The 18,632-nt window shown below is 46.0% G+C and overlaps 1 protein-coding gene across 13 annotated transcripts in view; it reads left to right on the top strand.

The window, feature by feature from the left end:
- The window catches only part of PARD3 (par-3 family cell polarity regulator), a 657,871-nt gene that overhangs the window by 265,698 nt on the left and 373,541 nt on the right, over positions 1 to 18,632 (top strand). For all 13 annotated transcript variants that reach the window (XM_038392147.2, XM_038392144.2, XM_043509558.1 and 10 more), the window contains exon 4: positions 676 to 854. In XM_038392147.2, coding sequence (XP_038248075.1) covers positions 676 to 854 — 179 coding nt within the window. The remainder of the gene's footprint in view (positions 1 to 675; positions 855 to 18,632) is intronic.

Raw genomic sequence — 18,632 nt, 5'->3', positions numbered from 1 at the left:
GAGAGGAGAGGAGAGGAGAGAGGTGTGTGTGTGTGCGTGCATGTGCTCTTTTTCAGTGGAGAGAGGGAGGGCTGCGGGGCTTCAAACATATTGGGTATTTATTAGCTGGTGACTGATTTGAAAGGTGGTGCTCCCAAGAGTCAGCACCTTGTAGAAACCCCAACCCCCACCCCTTTCCCTAGCAGATAAGAGGAGGGGACTGGCTTCTCAACAGGGCTTTTCTCTCAGACAAGGCAGCCCTTCCCACATTTTTTAGTGGCTTCTGGCTAATTGGCTTAGTCTCCTGGATAGTTGGTTTCTATTACATTTTTTAAATAGATGCAGGTAGTTTCTTTGAGGCCTCAGGTTGGTCAATTGAATAAAAAATAACCCTTCCAAAGTAAAAGGCACTTAAGATATTGTGATCGTGCTTATAAAACCAAAAAGTAGCTTCAAATATTTCACTCTTTGGACCCACTCAGTCCTTGTCTTCTCTTCAGAGACTGCTAAGCAGGGAGTAATTGGTAGTGGTTTTCAAGAAATAGACCCAGGTCTGCTAGGCAGTTGCCTGAAGTCAGAAACTAGCCAGTCTTTGCAAACTTCTTTTGGTCACAACCAATTACCTGAGTTTTAAAATATATTTTTTTGTGTGTGGAAGAATGTTCAGTTTACTTGTTGTTTGTTTTATTACTTCAGATATGCCTCTTCATGTACGGCGTAGCAGTGACCCCGCATTGATTGGCCTTTCGACCTCTGTAAGCGATACTAATTTTTCTTCAGAAGAACCTTCCCGAAAAAACCCCACAAGATGGTCCACAACAGCAGGCTTCCTCAAGCAGAACACCCCTGGGATGCCCAGTAGTCATGACAGAAAGGTACGTTTTTGTTTATCTGTGTGTAAGATTGTGTCTGATATATGAGCGGTATGTCTTCGTTCCAAAGACACAATTTTATAACTTTCCCTTAGTTTCAACCTTTATATCCTCTTCATCCAGTGGACATGAAATGCCACCAGAATAACCCTTTTCATGGTAGGATGTGCTGTGTTCTTAAGGATATTGTCACTTACATTCACTAATGGCTTGATGTTTGCCATAATTTTCTTTGGAGCTTTGAGTGCTCAGCACTTCTGTAAAGCAGGGCCTAAATGCTATCGAACAATTTTCTTTGATTCTGAATGGGCAACCTCTACAATGTGCCTGATTTTCACCAGTCTCTCTTATATCCTGATGTTGCTCCGGAATCTCTGTATGATAACACAGAGCACTATAAGCATACCAACCAGCTGTTTAGTTTTACCTTTCTATTGTAGCAAATGAACATTTCTGGTGTTCAATTTCAGAACTACTACTCGAGTAATACAAAGAAAAAATTGCAAATGTTGGATTCACTGAATAACTTAATTAAAGCAGAAACAGTCAGGTTCACAGTATTTTTTTTTTCTCCTTCATACTTTCATTTAGAATTCACTATCTCTACGTGAGCTATACTGGTAACTAAAGAAACCACCATGAATCTTGTTTCTGTACGCAAGTTATTTTTTTAAACCAAAAAGATTCAAGTTATTTTTTGTTTTGTACAGTCGTCTGTTATCTTTTCTCTCCCCTAACTCAGACAGTTGAGAAGACGTTCATGTTGTCTAACTTTAAATTTCTAATAGAAATTAATTACCCAGATAAGAAGTTACATTTTTGGTTACTATTGTGATTATACTGCACATATTGAAAAGGATAGAACATGTATTTTAGATGTTTTTTCTTTCTCAAATATGTGGTTTGGTTAATCACAGCACCAGATTTCAAATTCTACGTTACTAGATTAAATCTTATATAAAACAGCAGAAATGCAGCAGAGTTGGGGCTATGTCCTCTGACAAAGACATATGTTTTTTGCAAAAAAACGCTCCTTTCTCTTGTGGTATTCTTCCATCTATTTAAAAATAAAAATCCTGCCTATAAAAAGGATCTACAGTGAAGTATCATGCAGTGAGTATAAATGTCTAGAGCCAGATTTTTAAAGGAGCCTCAGTCTGTTTCTGCAATTGACTGTGTGTGCAAATTATAGCATGTAGATGTCTACTTGATCTGCAAGTCAAATCTGATAGTTAAATGTCTAATTTTTGTCACTTGCACCTGTGCTTGATTGTGAACACAACATTAAAAGCCATTTTGAAAAATTTGTTTTTTGATGTTTTAATAAAAAGAACAAAATGGGTCAGAGAATTATCTGTGCAAAATGCTAACATTTTCCATTAATTTATCTGAAATGATAATGAGATTATACTTCATTACTCAAGAAACATGGATATTGAAAAGAGGGACATATATAGAATGAACAGGAGCCTCCCTGAGGGTCTCAAGCTAGCATTTGGAGGGATTTAAAGAGCAACCAAGCTTCCACTTCAGCCTCCGTGCATCATTAGATGTTCAGCATGTACTTACTCTTGATTTTCATGAACATATTTGAAGTGCACTGAAGCATGGCATCCCTGGAAATAAACATGGTGACCAAGGTGGAAAGGAATTCAGTTGATCTAATGTAGTGATGGGAAGCTGGACACAAGAGAGCATTAAATCAAGAAGATGGGAGAGAATTAGTGTAAGTTAGTACAGCAGATATTGATAATATATCTTTTAAAATGCTTTTTCTTACATACCATCTGCATTAATCTTTTGAGGGAAGCAGATCACTCGGAGTATTAGTTTCTGGTAGGTAAGATGTTGCAAACAATTGAAAGTAAACAATACAGTCAACTGCTCATGTAAACATTTTGTGCATTAACCTCATTCTGAGTGCAGTTACATTAAAGCTGTTTTGTTCATTCTCTCTGGGGCACCTGGCATTGGCCACTGTCGGAAGACAGGATACTGGGCTAGATGGACCTGGGCTAGATGGACCTTTGGTCTGACTCAGTATGGCCGTTCTTATGTAAATAGATTTTTATTTTAGTTTATTCATAAATAAATAAATCTCTTATTGCCAGTCCAAAAATGTTAGTCCACGTTTTGCAGAGAATCCCAGTTATGGCTCTTAAGACTTTCTGATAAGTATTTTTCTGAATCTCCTGTCCATTACCAATTTTATAAAATTGTCACTACAAACATTTATTTCATTTGTGTCAATATAAAATATGCAGATTTGATGTCCTTGTATCAGATAGCTCTGGAGGACTGATACTGAGCTCTTGCAACATGTAAAACTTCTTGCCTAAGAGATTTTCATACATACTTAGACTGTGGCCAACAGGAACCTGCCACTTTTTAATATTAAGGTTTCTTCTCTATCCATTCAGATAATGACTGGAGATGGAACTGTCTTGTTCCAAACTGTTTCTTTGCATATGTACGGCAAGTACAATTCAAGAAAAGTAGTCAGAATGCTTTTAGTTTTCTGCTTTGTGTAAGGGATTAGAGGTAACACCCATCTATCCTGTATGGACAACTGGCATTGGATAGTGTTTTCACTGCAGTTCCATCTTCTGGCTGTCTTACAGCTGCTGTGACATACTTCCTTACTATTTCTGTGGTGCAACTTGCTGCTCTGCTCCCTACAGTGTCTGTGCTTCTGCTGTAGAGTTGCGAGGAAAGCAAGGAGAAGACAGCTCCCATCCACTGATCCTAAACAGTGGTGTTAGCTACTTAGATTATACTTCTAAGTATATGAGTGGGTAAGAGGTGAAATGTCTGATGGGCAGAGACTCCATAGAGTTGGGAGGAAAGACTACTTCCAGGGCAGCAGGGAACATCATATATCAGGTGGAAAGGTTTATTTCTTCTCATGGACGTAGGGAAGAGGACTCCAGGGTAGGGTTTGTGTCCTCCTGGATAGGCAGGATTTGGAATGCCAAGACAGCAGTAAGTCTCCCAAGGTGAATGGAAGAGAGGAGAAGGCAGTGGGATTGCCACTGTCCCAACAAGACTACAGGGGGCCAGGATGTGGGAAGACAGCCCTCGGGCAGTAGAAAGTAAAGGGTGGTAGGTTTCTTGGGAAGAGGGAAAGGGGAAAAGAATGAGATGTTCCACAAGGACTGTGGGGGGAAAAGCAGGTTTACAGCTGCTTTTAGAAAAGGAGTACTTGTGGCACCTTAGAGACTAACAAATTTATTTGAGCATAAGCTTTCATGAGCTACAGCTCACTTCATCGGATGCATTCAGTGGAAAATACAGTGGGGAGACTTGTATACACACACAGAGAACATGAAACAATGGGTTTTATCATACACACTGTAAGGAGAGTGATCACGTAAGATGAGCTATTACCAGCGGGGGGGGGGGAGGGGGGGAGAAAACCTTTTGTGGTGATAATCAAGGTGGGCCATTTCCAGCAGTTGACAAGAAAGTCTGAGGAACAGTGGGGGGTGGGGGAAATAACATGGGGAAATAGTTTTACTTTGTGTAATGACCCATCCACTCCCAGTCTCTATTCAAGCCTAAGTTAATTGTATCCAGTTTGCAAATTAATTCCAATTCAGCAGTCTCTCGTTGGAGTCTGTTTTTGAAATTTTTTTGGTTGAAGAATAGCCACTCTTAGGTCTGTAATCGAGTGACCAGAGAGATTGAAGTGTTCTCCAACTGGTTTTTGAATGTTATCATTCTTGACGTCTGATTTGTGTCCATTTACTCTTTTACGTAGAGACTGTCCAGTTTGACCAATGTACATGGCAGAGGGGCATTGCTGGCACATGATGGCATATATCACATTGGTAGATGCCAGGCTCTTTCTTGTACCCAAGAAACAATTATAGGCAGAGAGTCCCAGAATCGCGTGCGCGTGTGTGTGTGTGTCGGGGTGGGGTGGTATCCAAGTCCCTGACAGGAGACCCTTATAGATTTGAATGAGCTTTGAACTTTTAGGATGCTTTGGAAGCAAACCTAGACTGAACCTTTTGGATTCTTCCCTCTCTGTATTCTGTGTGCTATAGCAATGTTGCATTGCCATGAAGAAACATCACCATGTAAGATTGTGATGTCACAATACAGTAGTGGGGTGGAAAAGGAGAGTTTTGGTGGATTTCTGTTCTTTGTCTTGGCTATTGGGGAAAGAAGCCTGAAATCTGTATTAGTTTTAAAGTGTTCCCAGTTGAGGGGCTCTTTAAATACACTGCCTGGTGAACCCCAGAGCTTCTATTTATCTGAAGATTTATTTCTGGAGATAGGTTGTAATGTTGGCAACTACACTCAGATGAGTAATCCCCACCTACGTGAGTAATCTTATTGAAGTAATTAGAGCTACTCTTCTGAATAAGTGTTTACAGGATAGGGCCCATATTTGTTAACACCTGCACACACTAACCTCCTCTGTATTCCTTTCACCAACTTATTTTGATTAATTTTTGAATATTTTTTCTTATATGTGGTACATCTACATTCCCAGTAATTAAAGGTCAAGTTAGTTCTTTAGGTCTTACTCCCTCAAGTTATTAAATTAAAAGAAAGTTGATAACAAATACTTCCCAAATTTTCCCATGTCCTTGGTTTGAAAACTGTAATTTTGACTTGTTTCTTTAGTCCTCCTGACAAAAATAAAATAATATTCTTACATGCATTTTCTGCCACAATAAAATATCATATGAAAGTTTGATTTGTTAATAATTTTACACATTGAAGCACAAATTTAAAAAATAATAAACCACTATCCTAGCTCCATGGCACAAGTCACGAGTTGTGTAGCTTTAGTAATATGTGAGCTGAGATCATGCAAAACATTATCAAGAGGTTTTTTCCCCCCTCAGATGCTGTATCTTGGCTGCCTGTGCCAAACACATTACCATACTATATGAACATTGAGTGTAGTATCTTATGTCTAATGCTGATTACAAGGTAATTCAGCCCTTTTCTTCTTAGTGTGCTCAGCAGGTACTTTTTTCGTTTGCACATCTGTGACAGTGAGGAATGGGGTGGCATTACTAAATATCAAACCTGCTTTGATTCTGTGTCACTTAAATACACAAGGTTTGTCTGGTAACTTGGTAATCTGCTTAATACAAAGGTATGGCATGGACATTTTGGTTTCTAAAGACATTACCCTAATGTGATTTTCTGGAGTAGAATTTTAGGGGAGGGATAGCTCAGTGATTTGAGAATTGGTCTACTAAACCCAGGATTGTGAGTTCAATCCTTGAGGGGGCCATTTAGGGATCTGGGGCAAAAACTGGGGATTAGTCCTGCTTTGAGCAGGGGGTTGGACTAGATGACCTCCTGAGGTCCCTTCCAATCCTGATAGTCTATGATTCTATGATTAAGGACCAACATTGCTGCCATAACCCAAAGAAGTGAAATTGTATACTTAGAAGAAATAGAGATCAAGAGGGAGCAGTGAAAGGGAAAAATGAGTGCATTGACTTGCTTGTGCTTTCTCTTTCTCTTTCTCACATTCATCTACCCGAAGCAAAGCAAACTGCATGTAGCATGCTCTGCAGTGGTGGATCAGTAACAGCAAACACACAGCTGAGTTTACTTGGTGTGCAAGTTTTTTTCTATTTGTATTTGCCATTTAGTCAGCAGCCAGTTTTTTTTAGTGTGCTCACCTTCATGTGCCTCATCAAAGGAAAGAATGGCCTAATCTATATGAATAAATTAAGCAATCTTTGTTGTCTTTTTGGTTAGGAATCTCATTTCATTGTGCATTGTAAACCGGGAAGGGAGGTAGTTAATGTGGGAAGCATATGGAAATTTTAGCAAGTAAATCTCTCAAGGGTCAAGTCCCTCATCTGTAATGCACTGAATTTCCCCACCTTCTCCTCTTGCAAGAGGTGCTTGTTGATTCTTCTTCAAGTAGTGCCCCTATGGGAGGGTTGACAATTTTCTAATCCCACAAAACCGAACACCCTATCCCTGCCCTCCGCTCACTGCATTACCCCTCTCTCGGTTGGTCGCTCTCCCCCACCTTCACTCACTTTCACTGGGCAGGGGTTTGGGGGTGCAGGACAGGTTGAGGACTCTAATTGGGGGTGAAGACTCTGGGGTGGGGCCAGAAATGAAGGGTTCATGGTGTGGGAGGGGGCCCCAGTCTGGAGAAGCAGTTTGGGTATGGGAGGGGTTCGAGCTCCGGCTGGAGGTGCGGGCTTTGGGGTGGGGCCAGAAATGAAGGGTTCATGGTGTGGGAGGGGGCCCCAGTCTGGAGAAGCAGTTTGGGTATGGGAGGGGTTCGAGCTCCGGCTGGAGGTGCGGGCTTTGGGGTGGGGCCAAAAATGATGGGTTCAGGGTGTGGGAGGGGGCTCCAGGCTGGGGTGCGGGAGGGGGTGAGGGCTCTTTGGGGGGGTGCGGGCTCTGGGCTGGGGCCGGGGATGAGGGGGCTCTGGTTGGCAGAGGGTTGGGGTGCAGGAGGGTTAGGACTCAGTCTGGGCATGCAGGCTCTGGGGTGGGGCTGGGGATGAGGGGTTTGGGTTGAAGGAGGAGATTCTGGGTTGGAGGGGGGGCTTAGGGCTGGGCAGGGGTTGGGGCATGGGCTTAGCTTGGGTGGCTCCCAGTCAATGGCGCAGCAGGGGGGCTAAGGCAGACTTCCTGTCTATCCTGACACTATGGACTGCGCTGCGCCCTGGAAGCAGCCAGCAGGTCCGTCTCCTAGGTGAAGGTGCGGCAGGTGACTTTGTGTGCTGCTCTCACCCACAGGACCCTGCAGTTCCCATTGGCTGTAGTTCATGGCCAATGGGAGTGCAGAGCCTGTGTTCAGGGCGGGGGCAGCATGCGGAGCCATGTGGCCCCCTTCCCCCATCTATGAGCCGGACCTGCTTCCAGGGCGCAGGATGGTGCCAGAACAGATAGGGACTAGCCTTCCTTAGCTCTGCAGCACTGCTGAGTGGACTTTTAATGGCCCTGTTGGTGGTCTTGATCGGAGCAGTCGGTCTCTTTTTGACTGGGTGTTCCGGTCAAAAACTGAACACTTGGTCACCCTACCCTGTGGGTGCTCCACTGTAGGTGTGTCTGTGTCCCTGCGCTCCTGATTGGAGAATTTTAGTAGCAGTCTGTTCCGCCCGCACATGCATTGTTCCTTGCTTGCCAGGAGGCTAGCCAGCTGGTGCGGCCTATCCCTCCTCTGAACCTCCCCTGCTTAGAGATGGAGCTAGAGTTGTTCGTTCTCTGATTGTTAACTCCCTTTAGATTTGTCAATTTTAGTTTCTCTTGAAGCATTTTTCTTTGTTATCTTGTTTGTATTTTGATGGCTATGCCAAAAAAATAAATAGGGTTTGCTTTTTGCCAACCCTGATGCAGGGAGACACCCCCCCCGCCCCCCAGAACAGGGATATGCCCAGCTTCCCAGGCTTCATAAAGTTCCTCAGTTGCAAGAAATCTATCCCAGTGACTGATGGACACTCATAGTGCATTCGCTGCCAGGGAGAAAACCACAAAAGTGTGGTTGATGCCAGCAACTGAAACCCAGGCCTAGTAAGACACAGTTAAAACTCAAACTCGTGCTCATGGAGTCGGCCCTCCAACCCCAGGAGTCCTGGCAGGAACTCTCCCTGCAACCTTCTGCTTCAAAGGAAGGGGAGCCCAGGGTGATGAGCCACTCGCACAAGACCTCTAAGAAATGGTCTGTGAGCCCCCATAGCGTGCCCTGTTTGAGCTGAAAACTTTCTCTGGCTCTATCGGTATCACCAGTACTGTTGGCACCATAGCTGCCTAAAACTGGGACCCAGAACATGCATGGTCCTGAACCGACAGAGCATGTTGGCCTTCCCAAAGACCTCTTAGGCGTGGGCAAAGTAGTACCGGTACCAAGGGAGCATGAAAGGCATAGAATATCAGCCCCGGGGAAGGCTCTGTCAGAAGTTCACTCCTAATGTGATTTCTGCTTTACATATAAACCAGGTTATTGAACTTGGCACCAATAACCACTGCCAGAACCAACACCATCGGCACCATTGGATTGACAGTGCATGATGGATCTTTTGGTATCCAGTACACCAGATTCACACCCTACTCAGTTCCCTGGTACTGAGGTTCCCTGGTACTGAATTCAGTATTCACCGGGTTCCCTGGTACTGAGTTCAGCCAGAGCACTGGACTCGCTAGCATCTGCCTGCTGCGCACTGCCTTTCTTATTGAACTACAAGAAATTTTATTGAACAACTTCCTGACTCTCATAAGGAGCAATCCAAGACCATAGTCGTTGGTGGCTAAAACATTGCTCCAGTCTGCAGTAGATGCTGCTGAGATAGTGGCATGCTTGATTTCAATGGCCATTGTTATGAGATGGGCTTCTTGTTTGTTTGTCTGGCTTCGTAAAGAAGTTCAAAACATGGTGAAGGACCTTCTTTTTGAAGGGACAGAGTTATTTGCCGAGAAGATAGACACATCTCTTCACATGTTGAAGGATTCTCGGGCAACTCTTCAATCCCTAGAGATCTATAAACCAGCCTAGAAAAGAAAGTCCAACCCCTGATCATTGCAATATACACACAGAAACAGGATAGACAGATTATTATTGATGCCCACCAATTGGGGTCAAGCAATCCTTGAGCTAATGGAAAGACTCAGTAAATGTATGGGTGTCCCATTTGTTCAGCTTCCCCCAGTGTTGCTCCTGATTACCGATACATCTCCCACAGGATGGGGTGCACATCTCAGTGGTCTCACGGTGCAGGGCAAATGGTTGTCATCCGAGATGCACCTCCACGTCAACCTGGCCGAACTCAGAGCAGTCAAATGCTTGTGTTTACTTCCTCCCACTGATCAAATCCACACACAGTGGTCATGAGAGACAATGTGGCCTGCATGTATTACATAAACCGTCAGGGAGGTGCCAGATCCCACTCCTTGTTCATGGACGCATTGAAGTTATGGAACCTAGTGCATTTCCCACAAGGCTTTAATATCAGCGGACTATCTGCCAGGAGTACACAACAAGTACGGCCCCGAATGGGAAGTAGGTTTGATGATCCGAAACAACATATTCCAACAATGGGGGAGACAGACAGATCTGTTTGCTACTTACCAGAACAAGAAATGGCCTGTGTACCTCTCTAGAGCTGGGATCCGACAACCCTCCATGGGGTATGCTTTCTTACTCTCATAGGACAAGGGTTTTCTGTGCCTTTCCCCCATTACCTCTATTTCTGGCAGGACCCCAGCCTCAGCAGGACCCCAGGTCCTGCCGCTCCACACCGACCTGCCAGAGGGACCTTGGTTAACGGTTAACTGGCTAAATGATATTTTAATCATTTAAGTGGTTAACTTTTAAAATCAATATTTACATCCCTAGTTCCTTATTTCCATTACATCAGCAAGAAGGATAGGGGAGATAGCGGCCCTGATAGTGTATTCCCCCTTCCTGTGTTCTTTCGTGACAGGGTTACTCTTCGGCCACATCTGAAATTCACTCCTAAGGTGATTTCTGCTTTACATATAAACCAGGTTATTGAACTTCCTCCTCTTCCCTCACCTTTTCCAAGGGTATCCCTATATCGGAATTCTGCAGAGCAGCTACCTGGGCATCTGCACACACCTTTGCAGAACACTATGCCATCCTGGGAGATTTAGCTGCAGATGCCAAATTTGTTGCCACTGTGCTGTCATCCATAACAGACTTGACTCTGAAACCCCAGCCTCTAGTAGTGGGCACTGCTTGGGAGTAGGGTGACCAGATATCCTGATTTTTGGGTCTTTTTCTTATTTAGGCTCCTATTACCCTCCACACCCATCGCGATTTTTCACATTTGTTATCTGGTCACCCTACTTGGGAGTCATCTGTAGTGAGCACATATAGGAACACTACTTGAAGAGAAAGTAGTAGTTATTCATCTCGTGCAGTAATGATGGTTCTTTGAGATGTGTGTCCCTATGGTGCTCCATGACCCATCCCCTCTGCTTTACTTTGGAGTTCTAGTAATTGTCTTGCATTGGAGAAGGAACTGAGGAAAGAACGCCTGCACATGCGGATTAGCCTTGTGGTAGGCGAGGAGCAGCACATGCACGGGCCAGACAGACCACGACCAAAACTCTCCAATGAGCAGCGCAGGGATGCAGATACACCTACAGTGGAGCACCCACGGGGGACATATCTTGAAGGTGAATAACTTCTCCTTCTCCTTCATGTCCATTCAACTTAGGTGTGTGTGCTTGCCACGTGCACCAGTGCTGGAAGTTTTTCCCTCAGCAGTATCCAGAGGGGGCCGGCTCCGGCGCCCCAGGAGTAGTGTGCACATGCTGCGGTATATAGGGCGCCACCAGTTCCCCCCACCCTCAATTCCTTGCTGCCAATGACGGTGCTGGAACTGTTGCTTCTTCAGTTAGTGCTGTAGCTGCTCATTCGTACGAACTAGTTATTTTCTGTATTAGACTGTGTACAGTTTTCTATTCGTGTTTATAAATCTCTTAGCTATAGTTAGAGACTTTGTGCGTCCTGAACAAGACTTTGCCTCAGGAATAGGCATGCCCCGATCCTCAGGCTTTAAGGCCTGTGATCGCTGCAGGAGGCCCTTGCCCATTAGTGAATCACAAAGCAGTTGTCTGCATTGCTTGGGGAAAGGACATATTAGTGAGAAGTGGAAAATTTGCAAGTCCTTCAAGCCAAGAACTGAGAAGGAGCATGGTATTCATTTAAGAGCGCTCCTTATGGAGTCGGTCTTCATCCCGGCACCGGAACAGCACTCTGACTCAGTGCCAAGTACCTTGATCTCAGTGCGTGGGACCATCCACTAGTTGGCACTGGTCCCCATCCGTGGCTCCGACTAAGAAGACGGAACGAGGTAGGTCTCCAACCTCCCACAAGGGAATGGATAAGTCTGGGAGTGAGCAAGGTCCCACACTGGGAAACTCTTCATCCACGTCAGTATCTCAGGCCCAAGCTCCGGAGGAGCGATGTAGCCCAACCCGCTCCTTACCAGCTACCCCGGATAGTCGCAGAGGCCTCCATCAGTGCCGCATGCTGTCCACACTGGAGGCCTTGCAGGCTGGTCACGGGGTAAACCCGTGTTCGGACTCCTTCGTTCTCCACTCACCATCCCGCCAGTGCTCGCCTTCCTGTAGCCACTATGCATCTGACCGCGATAGGCAGACACAGCACAGCTGTATTCGGTCCTTGGACACGGGCAGAGAGGCTTGGGGCATAGCTCACCGGCCACAGGGCGTAGACCTTTGGAGGCACGTGCCCCCCAGCAGGAGTACTAGTCCCAGCACCCGGTATCTCTGAGACTGCGATACCACTCCAAGGACCTGTCAAGGGATTGATGGTACCATTCCTTGGACCATCGCTGATTCCCTAGAGTCCTGATCCTGCTCGTCAAGCGTGAGATGTGGATTGACAGTTCCAAGCTGTTGTGGATCCATCAAGCGCCACCGGTCCCCAAGACCCCGCTCCAGATCGGACTCCAGGCAGAGTGACCGGCACCGGTCAGGACAGAGCCTGTTCTACTCCATCCTAGTCACCTGGAAGCGAACGCTCAGGATCCAGCCCTGGTTCAGAGCAAGGTTCCCTGATGGCAGGACAAGTTCTGATATTGGTGGTACTGGCTACATTGTCGCACTGAAACTGGACCCATGGCCTCAGGCACAGTGGCCGGCACTGTGGTACTCATGGAACCCATGGGGATTCATCTAGTCCTCCCAGGCTGCCTCTCTCCCCCAACCTCCTCCAGCACACAAAACCTTGGGTGCAAGAACCCTGCAAGTCCAAGAGGGAGCAGAGGATCAATGGACCTTACGGCACTGGCATCTTCCTCATCATTGCCAGACAAGGCTGTAACGGGGCCCCCTCCCCTGGTTCCTCCTAATGATGCTAAAGTGCACCAGGAACTACTGAAGAGGGTCACTGCCAACTTGGGTCTTGAGGTGGAGGAACTAGAGGAGCCCTCAGACTCTCTTTGATGTCCTCTGCTCCATGGCACCAGCCAGGGTGGCTCTGTCCCTTCATGATGGGATCTCTAAGATCACTAATGCCCTGTGGCAAACTCTCTCCTCCCTGCCATCCATCTCCAAGAGGGCTGAGCGCAAGTACTTTGTGCCATCCAAAGGCCACGAGTACCTGTACACCCAACCTGCTCCCAACTCCCCAGAGGTAGAAGCGGTTAACCACAGGACGGGGCAAGGTCAACCTGGGGCTACCCCTAAGAACAAAGATTCCAAGAGACTAGACTTGTTGGGCATAAGGTTTATTCGTCCTCTAGCCTCCAATTGAGGGTGTCCAACCATCAGGCCCTCCGGGGACACTATGATTTTCATATGTGGCAAGCCATGTCCAAGTTAGAGGGTTCCCTTCCAGAGGCTTCTAGGAGGAGTTCTGGGCTATTATGGAGGAGGCCACAACTGTGGCCAGGGTGATGCTCCAGGATGCAGCAGACAGTGCTTCCTAGCAAAGCTGAAGTTGTGCATGGTCTCCCTGGCCTCTATCATCTCCTCCCTGGATCTGGAAGACTGGTATGCCGCCCTTGATCTGAAAAATACGTACTTTCAATTGCCATCTTCGAGGGACACAGAAGCGTCCTCCAGTTTATAGTAGGTCCCAAGCACTATCAGTTTGCAGTCCTCCTGTTTGGCCTAGTGACTGCACTGCAGGAATTTACCAAGTGCATGTCGGTGGTGACTGCATTTCTCAGACATCGGGGTGTCCAGATCTACCCGTAGTTCGATGACTGGCTAGTCAAGGGCAGAGCCAGGTCCCAGGTCCAAAGGATGTCACGATGCTGTTAGCCACCTTCCGTCACCTGGATCTGTTGGTGAATGACAAAAAATCCACATTAGTTCCGGTACAGAGGATAGAGTTCATTGGATCAGTGCTAGAGTCGAGGCTGCACCAGGGTGTTCCTGATACTGCAGAGATTCAGGTCACTGACAGACCTCATCGCACAAGTCTCCGCGTTTCCCCTGAACCATGGTCAGGGTTTGCCTGTGCCTACTAGGTCACATGGTAGCATGTACGTATGTGGTGCTCCAGACCAGGCTCCGGATGCAACCCCTGCAGCAATAGCTGGTGGAGGTCTACTCCCAGTCCAGAGCACTAGGAGAAGGTCATCACCATCCCCACAATGACACTTACTTCGCTGCAATGGTGGACCGACCTTGGGAAAGTCCTGGAAGGAGTTCCCTTCGTCAGCACTCCTCACTCAGTCAAGTTGGTTTCAGACGCCTCGGACCTTGGCTGGGGGGGTGCACCTCTGGACCCTCCAGACCCAAGGTATGTGGTCTTCAGAGGAATTGACGTTACACATACATGTCAAAGAGCTCAGGGTGGTGCTCAGAGCATGCGCAGTCTTTCTACCTCACCTGTTCGGCAGTATGGTCAGAGTCCTCACGGACAACACAGCCTCGATGTTCTACATCAACAGGCAAGGCAGAGCAGGATCCTTGGCCCTTTGCCAAGAGGCACTCCATCTCTGGGACTTATGCATCGACCATGGAATCCATCTAGAAGCACGTCACTTTCCGGATGCCAGTAATATGCCAACAGATCACCTACGTAGGGACTTCTCTCTCACTACAAGTGTGTGCTCCACCTGGAGGTAGCCGGCATGATCTTCCAGAGGTGGGGAACTCCCTAAGTGGATTTGTTCACCACCAGGCAGAACAGGAGGTGTCACAGGTTTTGCTCCAGATGGGGTCTGGACAAGGGCTCTCTCTCCGACACATTCATCCTGCCATGGGCAGGAAGCCTGATATATGCATTCCCTCCAATTCCATTCATCAGCAAGGTCCTTGCGAAAATCAAGAGGGACAAGGTACAGATTATCATGATCAATCCGGCATGGCCTCGCAAGCACTGGTTCAGGACGCTATCAGGCTTGTCAGCTATCCCTCCCTGGCCCCTCCCGAACTGACCCGACTTGCTGTCACAGGATTACAGCTGACTCTTGCACCCCAACCTCGTGTTCCTCCACCTCACGGCGTGGATGTTGTGTGGCTGAACCTGGATGAACGGGCCTTTTTGGAAGGAGTCCATAAGGTCCTCCTCGAGAGTAGAAAGCCCTCAACTAGGCAGACCTACCTGGCAAAGTGGACGAGGTTCTACCACTGACCGACCAAATGTCCCCTTCATGTTCTTTGGTGCAGTCGATCTTGGACTACCTGCTTCATTTAAGGATCCAGGGCCTGGAGCACTCCTCTGTCAGGGTGCATCTGGTGACCATTTCAGCCTTTCATCTGCCAATCCAGGGGCAATGGTGTTCTCGCAGGACAGGATGGTCAGGTTCCTTACAAGCCGTGAGAGAGACTTTCCTCAAGTCTGATCCCTGGCCCCTCAATGGGATCTCAACTTGGCTCTGTCCAGACTCACAGGCCCACCCTTTGAACCTTTGGCCTCGTGCTCCCTGTCTCATCTTTCATGGAAGGTAGCTTTTCTGCTGGCAGGGACATCGGCGAGGCGAGTCTCCGAGCTGCGAGCCCTGATCTCAGAACCACCATACATGGTCTCCTATAAGGACAAGGTCCAGCTCTGGCCCCATCCGGCCGGCCTTCCTTCCCAAGGTGGTATCCGCATTCCACATGAACCAGGACATCTTTCTTCCTGTCTTCTGCCCTAAGTCCCATGAGACTAGTGAAGAGAAGTGCCTTCGCGCTATGGACGTAAGAAAGGCTCTGACTTTCTACCAAGATTGGCCAAAACCTTTCCATAAGTCAACTCAGATTTTCATCTCTACAGCTGATAAGATGAAGGGCCTCCCAATGTTCACACAGAGGATTTCTAACTGGATCACCTCTTGCGTTCGGACCTGCTACAATTTGGTGGTTGTCTCTCCGCCACCGATCGTCAGAGCCCACTCGACCAGAGTGCAGGCATCTTTGGTGGCCTTCCTGGCACACTTCCAGATCCAGGACATCTGTCGAACCACAACATGGTTCTTAGTGCGCATGTTCATGGCCCACTACATCATCACTCAGTAGGTCAGGGATGACACTTGTTTTGGCAGAGCTATGTTGCAATCTTCACGTCTGTGAACTCCTACCCACCTCTGAGGGGTACTGTTTGGGAGTCGTCTAAGTTGAATGGACATGAACAATCATTCGAAGAAGAAAAGACAGTTACCTTTTCCATAACTGGTGTTCTTCAAGATGTGTTGCTCATGTCCATTACACAACGTGCACTCCTTCCCCACTGTTGGAGTTACCGGCAAGAAGGAACTGAGGGTGGGGGAAAATGGCGGCAAACTATATAACGCAGAATGTGCGCGCCACACCGGGGGCACCGGAGCCGGTCCCCTACGGCTATGCTGAGGGAAAAACTTCTGGCACTGGTGCATGTAGCGAACACACACACCTACATTGAATGGACATGAGCAACCCATCTTGAAGAATACCAGTTGCAGAAAAAGTAACTGTCTTTTCCTGATGAGGCTGGCTAGCATAATAGAATTTGCCAAAAGGAGCAAGCCAAAGAAATGAGCTCAGGGATGGTAACTTTCTGTTTTGGGAAACAGTGAAAGATATAGCCCTTGTTGACACCCTCCTTTGTGTGTGTATATCAAATGTTTAAAGTTTCTATTCAAGTTTCCTTTTGTGTTTTTTCAAACGGAATGTTTCCATATGTGAGAAGTGCTGCTTGGTATGAAAGTTAAATAAAAAGCCTTAAGTGACATAGCAGTCAGTGGTAGGACACCCAGGTTCAAACCCATGTCTGTTGACTCAGTCCTGTGCTTAATCTGTGAGATCACAGCACTTCCGTATGAGCCATGTAACCTCTTTAAGTCTCAATTTTTCCATCTGTAAAATAGATTTTTATTATAAAGGAGTTAAGAATAATGTACTGGACTGAAGATATCCAATAGCCATAGATAGGCAAGGCAGATATTAGCCCCATTTTATATCTAGGGTAACTGAATTGCAACGCGTGAGTGGATTGTCTAGGAGTCTAGAATGATCAGGCCACAGACTGGGAGTTTGTGACCTGAATACTAATCCTGATTCTTGCACCTCTGAGCCTCACATTCGCCTGTAAAATGGAGGTAACATTTAGAAGCTGAATAATGTTTGTAATGTGCTACATAAGTACAAAGGCCAGTCAGTGGCTCAGATAGTAAAAGAGTTCAGGTCCTTGTCACTCTGAGCTCTGTGTTTAAACAACGAGACTACACATAGAACCCCCTTCCTTCAAAATGTAAAGTGTGAATTTTTGAGCAAAAGTGACCATTGAAATGTTCAGATTATGAAGAATATCGTTTGTGTGAAATTTCTTTTGAAATATTTTAAATTTTGGAAAATTGCTCCAATTTGAAAGAAGCTTAGTGCACTTGAGAACAGGATAATTTCAACAAACAAAACTGTTTTTGTGATACTTTCGTCCAGTTTTATTAAGTTGGAGCTGCTTTTTTTTTTTTTTTTTAAGAGACCGTGGGCTTTTGTCATTTGAGATGCGGAGAAAGAACATGTCTACAACTGCTGAATTAATAAAGCTGCTGAAATAAGTTATTGTTGATTTGCTGGAAAATGAAATACATATGGGCCTATGGTAGCTGGATAAAAATTTAAAGATACAAATACATATATTCTTTCTTTGCTTTGTGATGGGGCACTTTGCTGTCACCTTGTCAGGTGGTGATGAAATAGCTTAGATCAAATGTACCCAAACAGAACTTAAAATTATAAGGTAAAATTGTGTGGTTTTTCTCTCGTGTACCGTGTAAGATTCATGAGTTTTCTGTCAAAGCTGCTGCTGCTGTTTTAGAGCAATAAAAATTAAAATCCCAATCTCCGTGGGTGACCTCAGCATTCCTGCTTTCAAAACAAAACTAAATACATATTTCTCACCTGTTTTTTTCTTCTTGCTGTGGTGAGGGCCTATAAAACCCATTATGAAATCACGGCAGTAAGTTGGGAATGAGAGATGTGAAATGAAAAATCTCTGTCTAGTGCTCAGATAGATGATGGATGGTGCTATACATTTACTCCTCAGCCATTCTGTTTGCTGAGTGCTGTGCACACAGACAATATTCTGCTGAGATGAAGCCAAAAGCCAACCAAGACCAGAAGTGTCAACCCCTCCTCGCCCCCCGCTTCAATAAAATGTTTGCTTTTAAGGTTTTTATTATTTTCCCCCCTTTTCCTCCCCTTTTTCCTAATCTCATCCGGGGGGAATCCCCCTTCATATTTGTTAAAGAGAATCCATCCACTCATCCCTCCGTCCCCAAGAAGTTAGAGGAACATTAATAGTCAGATGCTGGGGAAAAAGGATGAAGATGATGTGGATAAGGTACTGGACTCATTGGCTGAAATCTGCCTTTAGTTCCCATACTTCCCCTGTGAGGTTGGGCAAGTCACATACTCCCACTCTACCTCAGTTCCCAATCAGTAAACTGGGGATAATAATCATGAGCCTATGATGAGTGTATTTTCGAAGAATGTGTTTGTGCCTTCTCCTTCATGGTTTAGGAAAGGCTGATGCTAAGGTACATGAAAAGTGTTCTTTCTTTTTTCCTTGCACATTTGTAGATAAGGTAAGATGAACGTGTCTCCTCAACACTGAGTTTCTCTCTGTTTTGAGGGCCATGCTATAGACCTGTTCCCTTACAAAAATCAGTTCTGTTCCGTGTTTCGTAAAGTTTGGCCGAACATCTACCTGAAAGAGCCATCAGTCAGCTGAGCTGGTGAAATTAATGAGAGGTTGACTGAGTGCACAAACACTACAGAGAGCACATCTCCTCAGGCTTGGCACACATTTGACATGTTGGCCTTCCTGCTTCTGCACAAGTCTTTAAACAGCCTCCTTCTCAACATATCTGTTGAGAT

Source organism: Dermochelys coriacea, chromosome 2 (genome assembly GCF_009764565.3).
Source record: "Dermochelys coriacea isolate rDerCor1 chromosome 2, rDerCor1.pri.v4, whole genome shotgun sequence".
Lineage (NCBI taxonomy): Eukaryota > Metazoa > Chordata > Testudines > Dermochelyidae > Dermochelys > Dermochelys coriacea.
The sequence above is the reverse complement of the archived record's forward strand: the minus strand, read 5'-3'. Positions and strand labels throughout refer to the sequence as shown.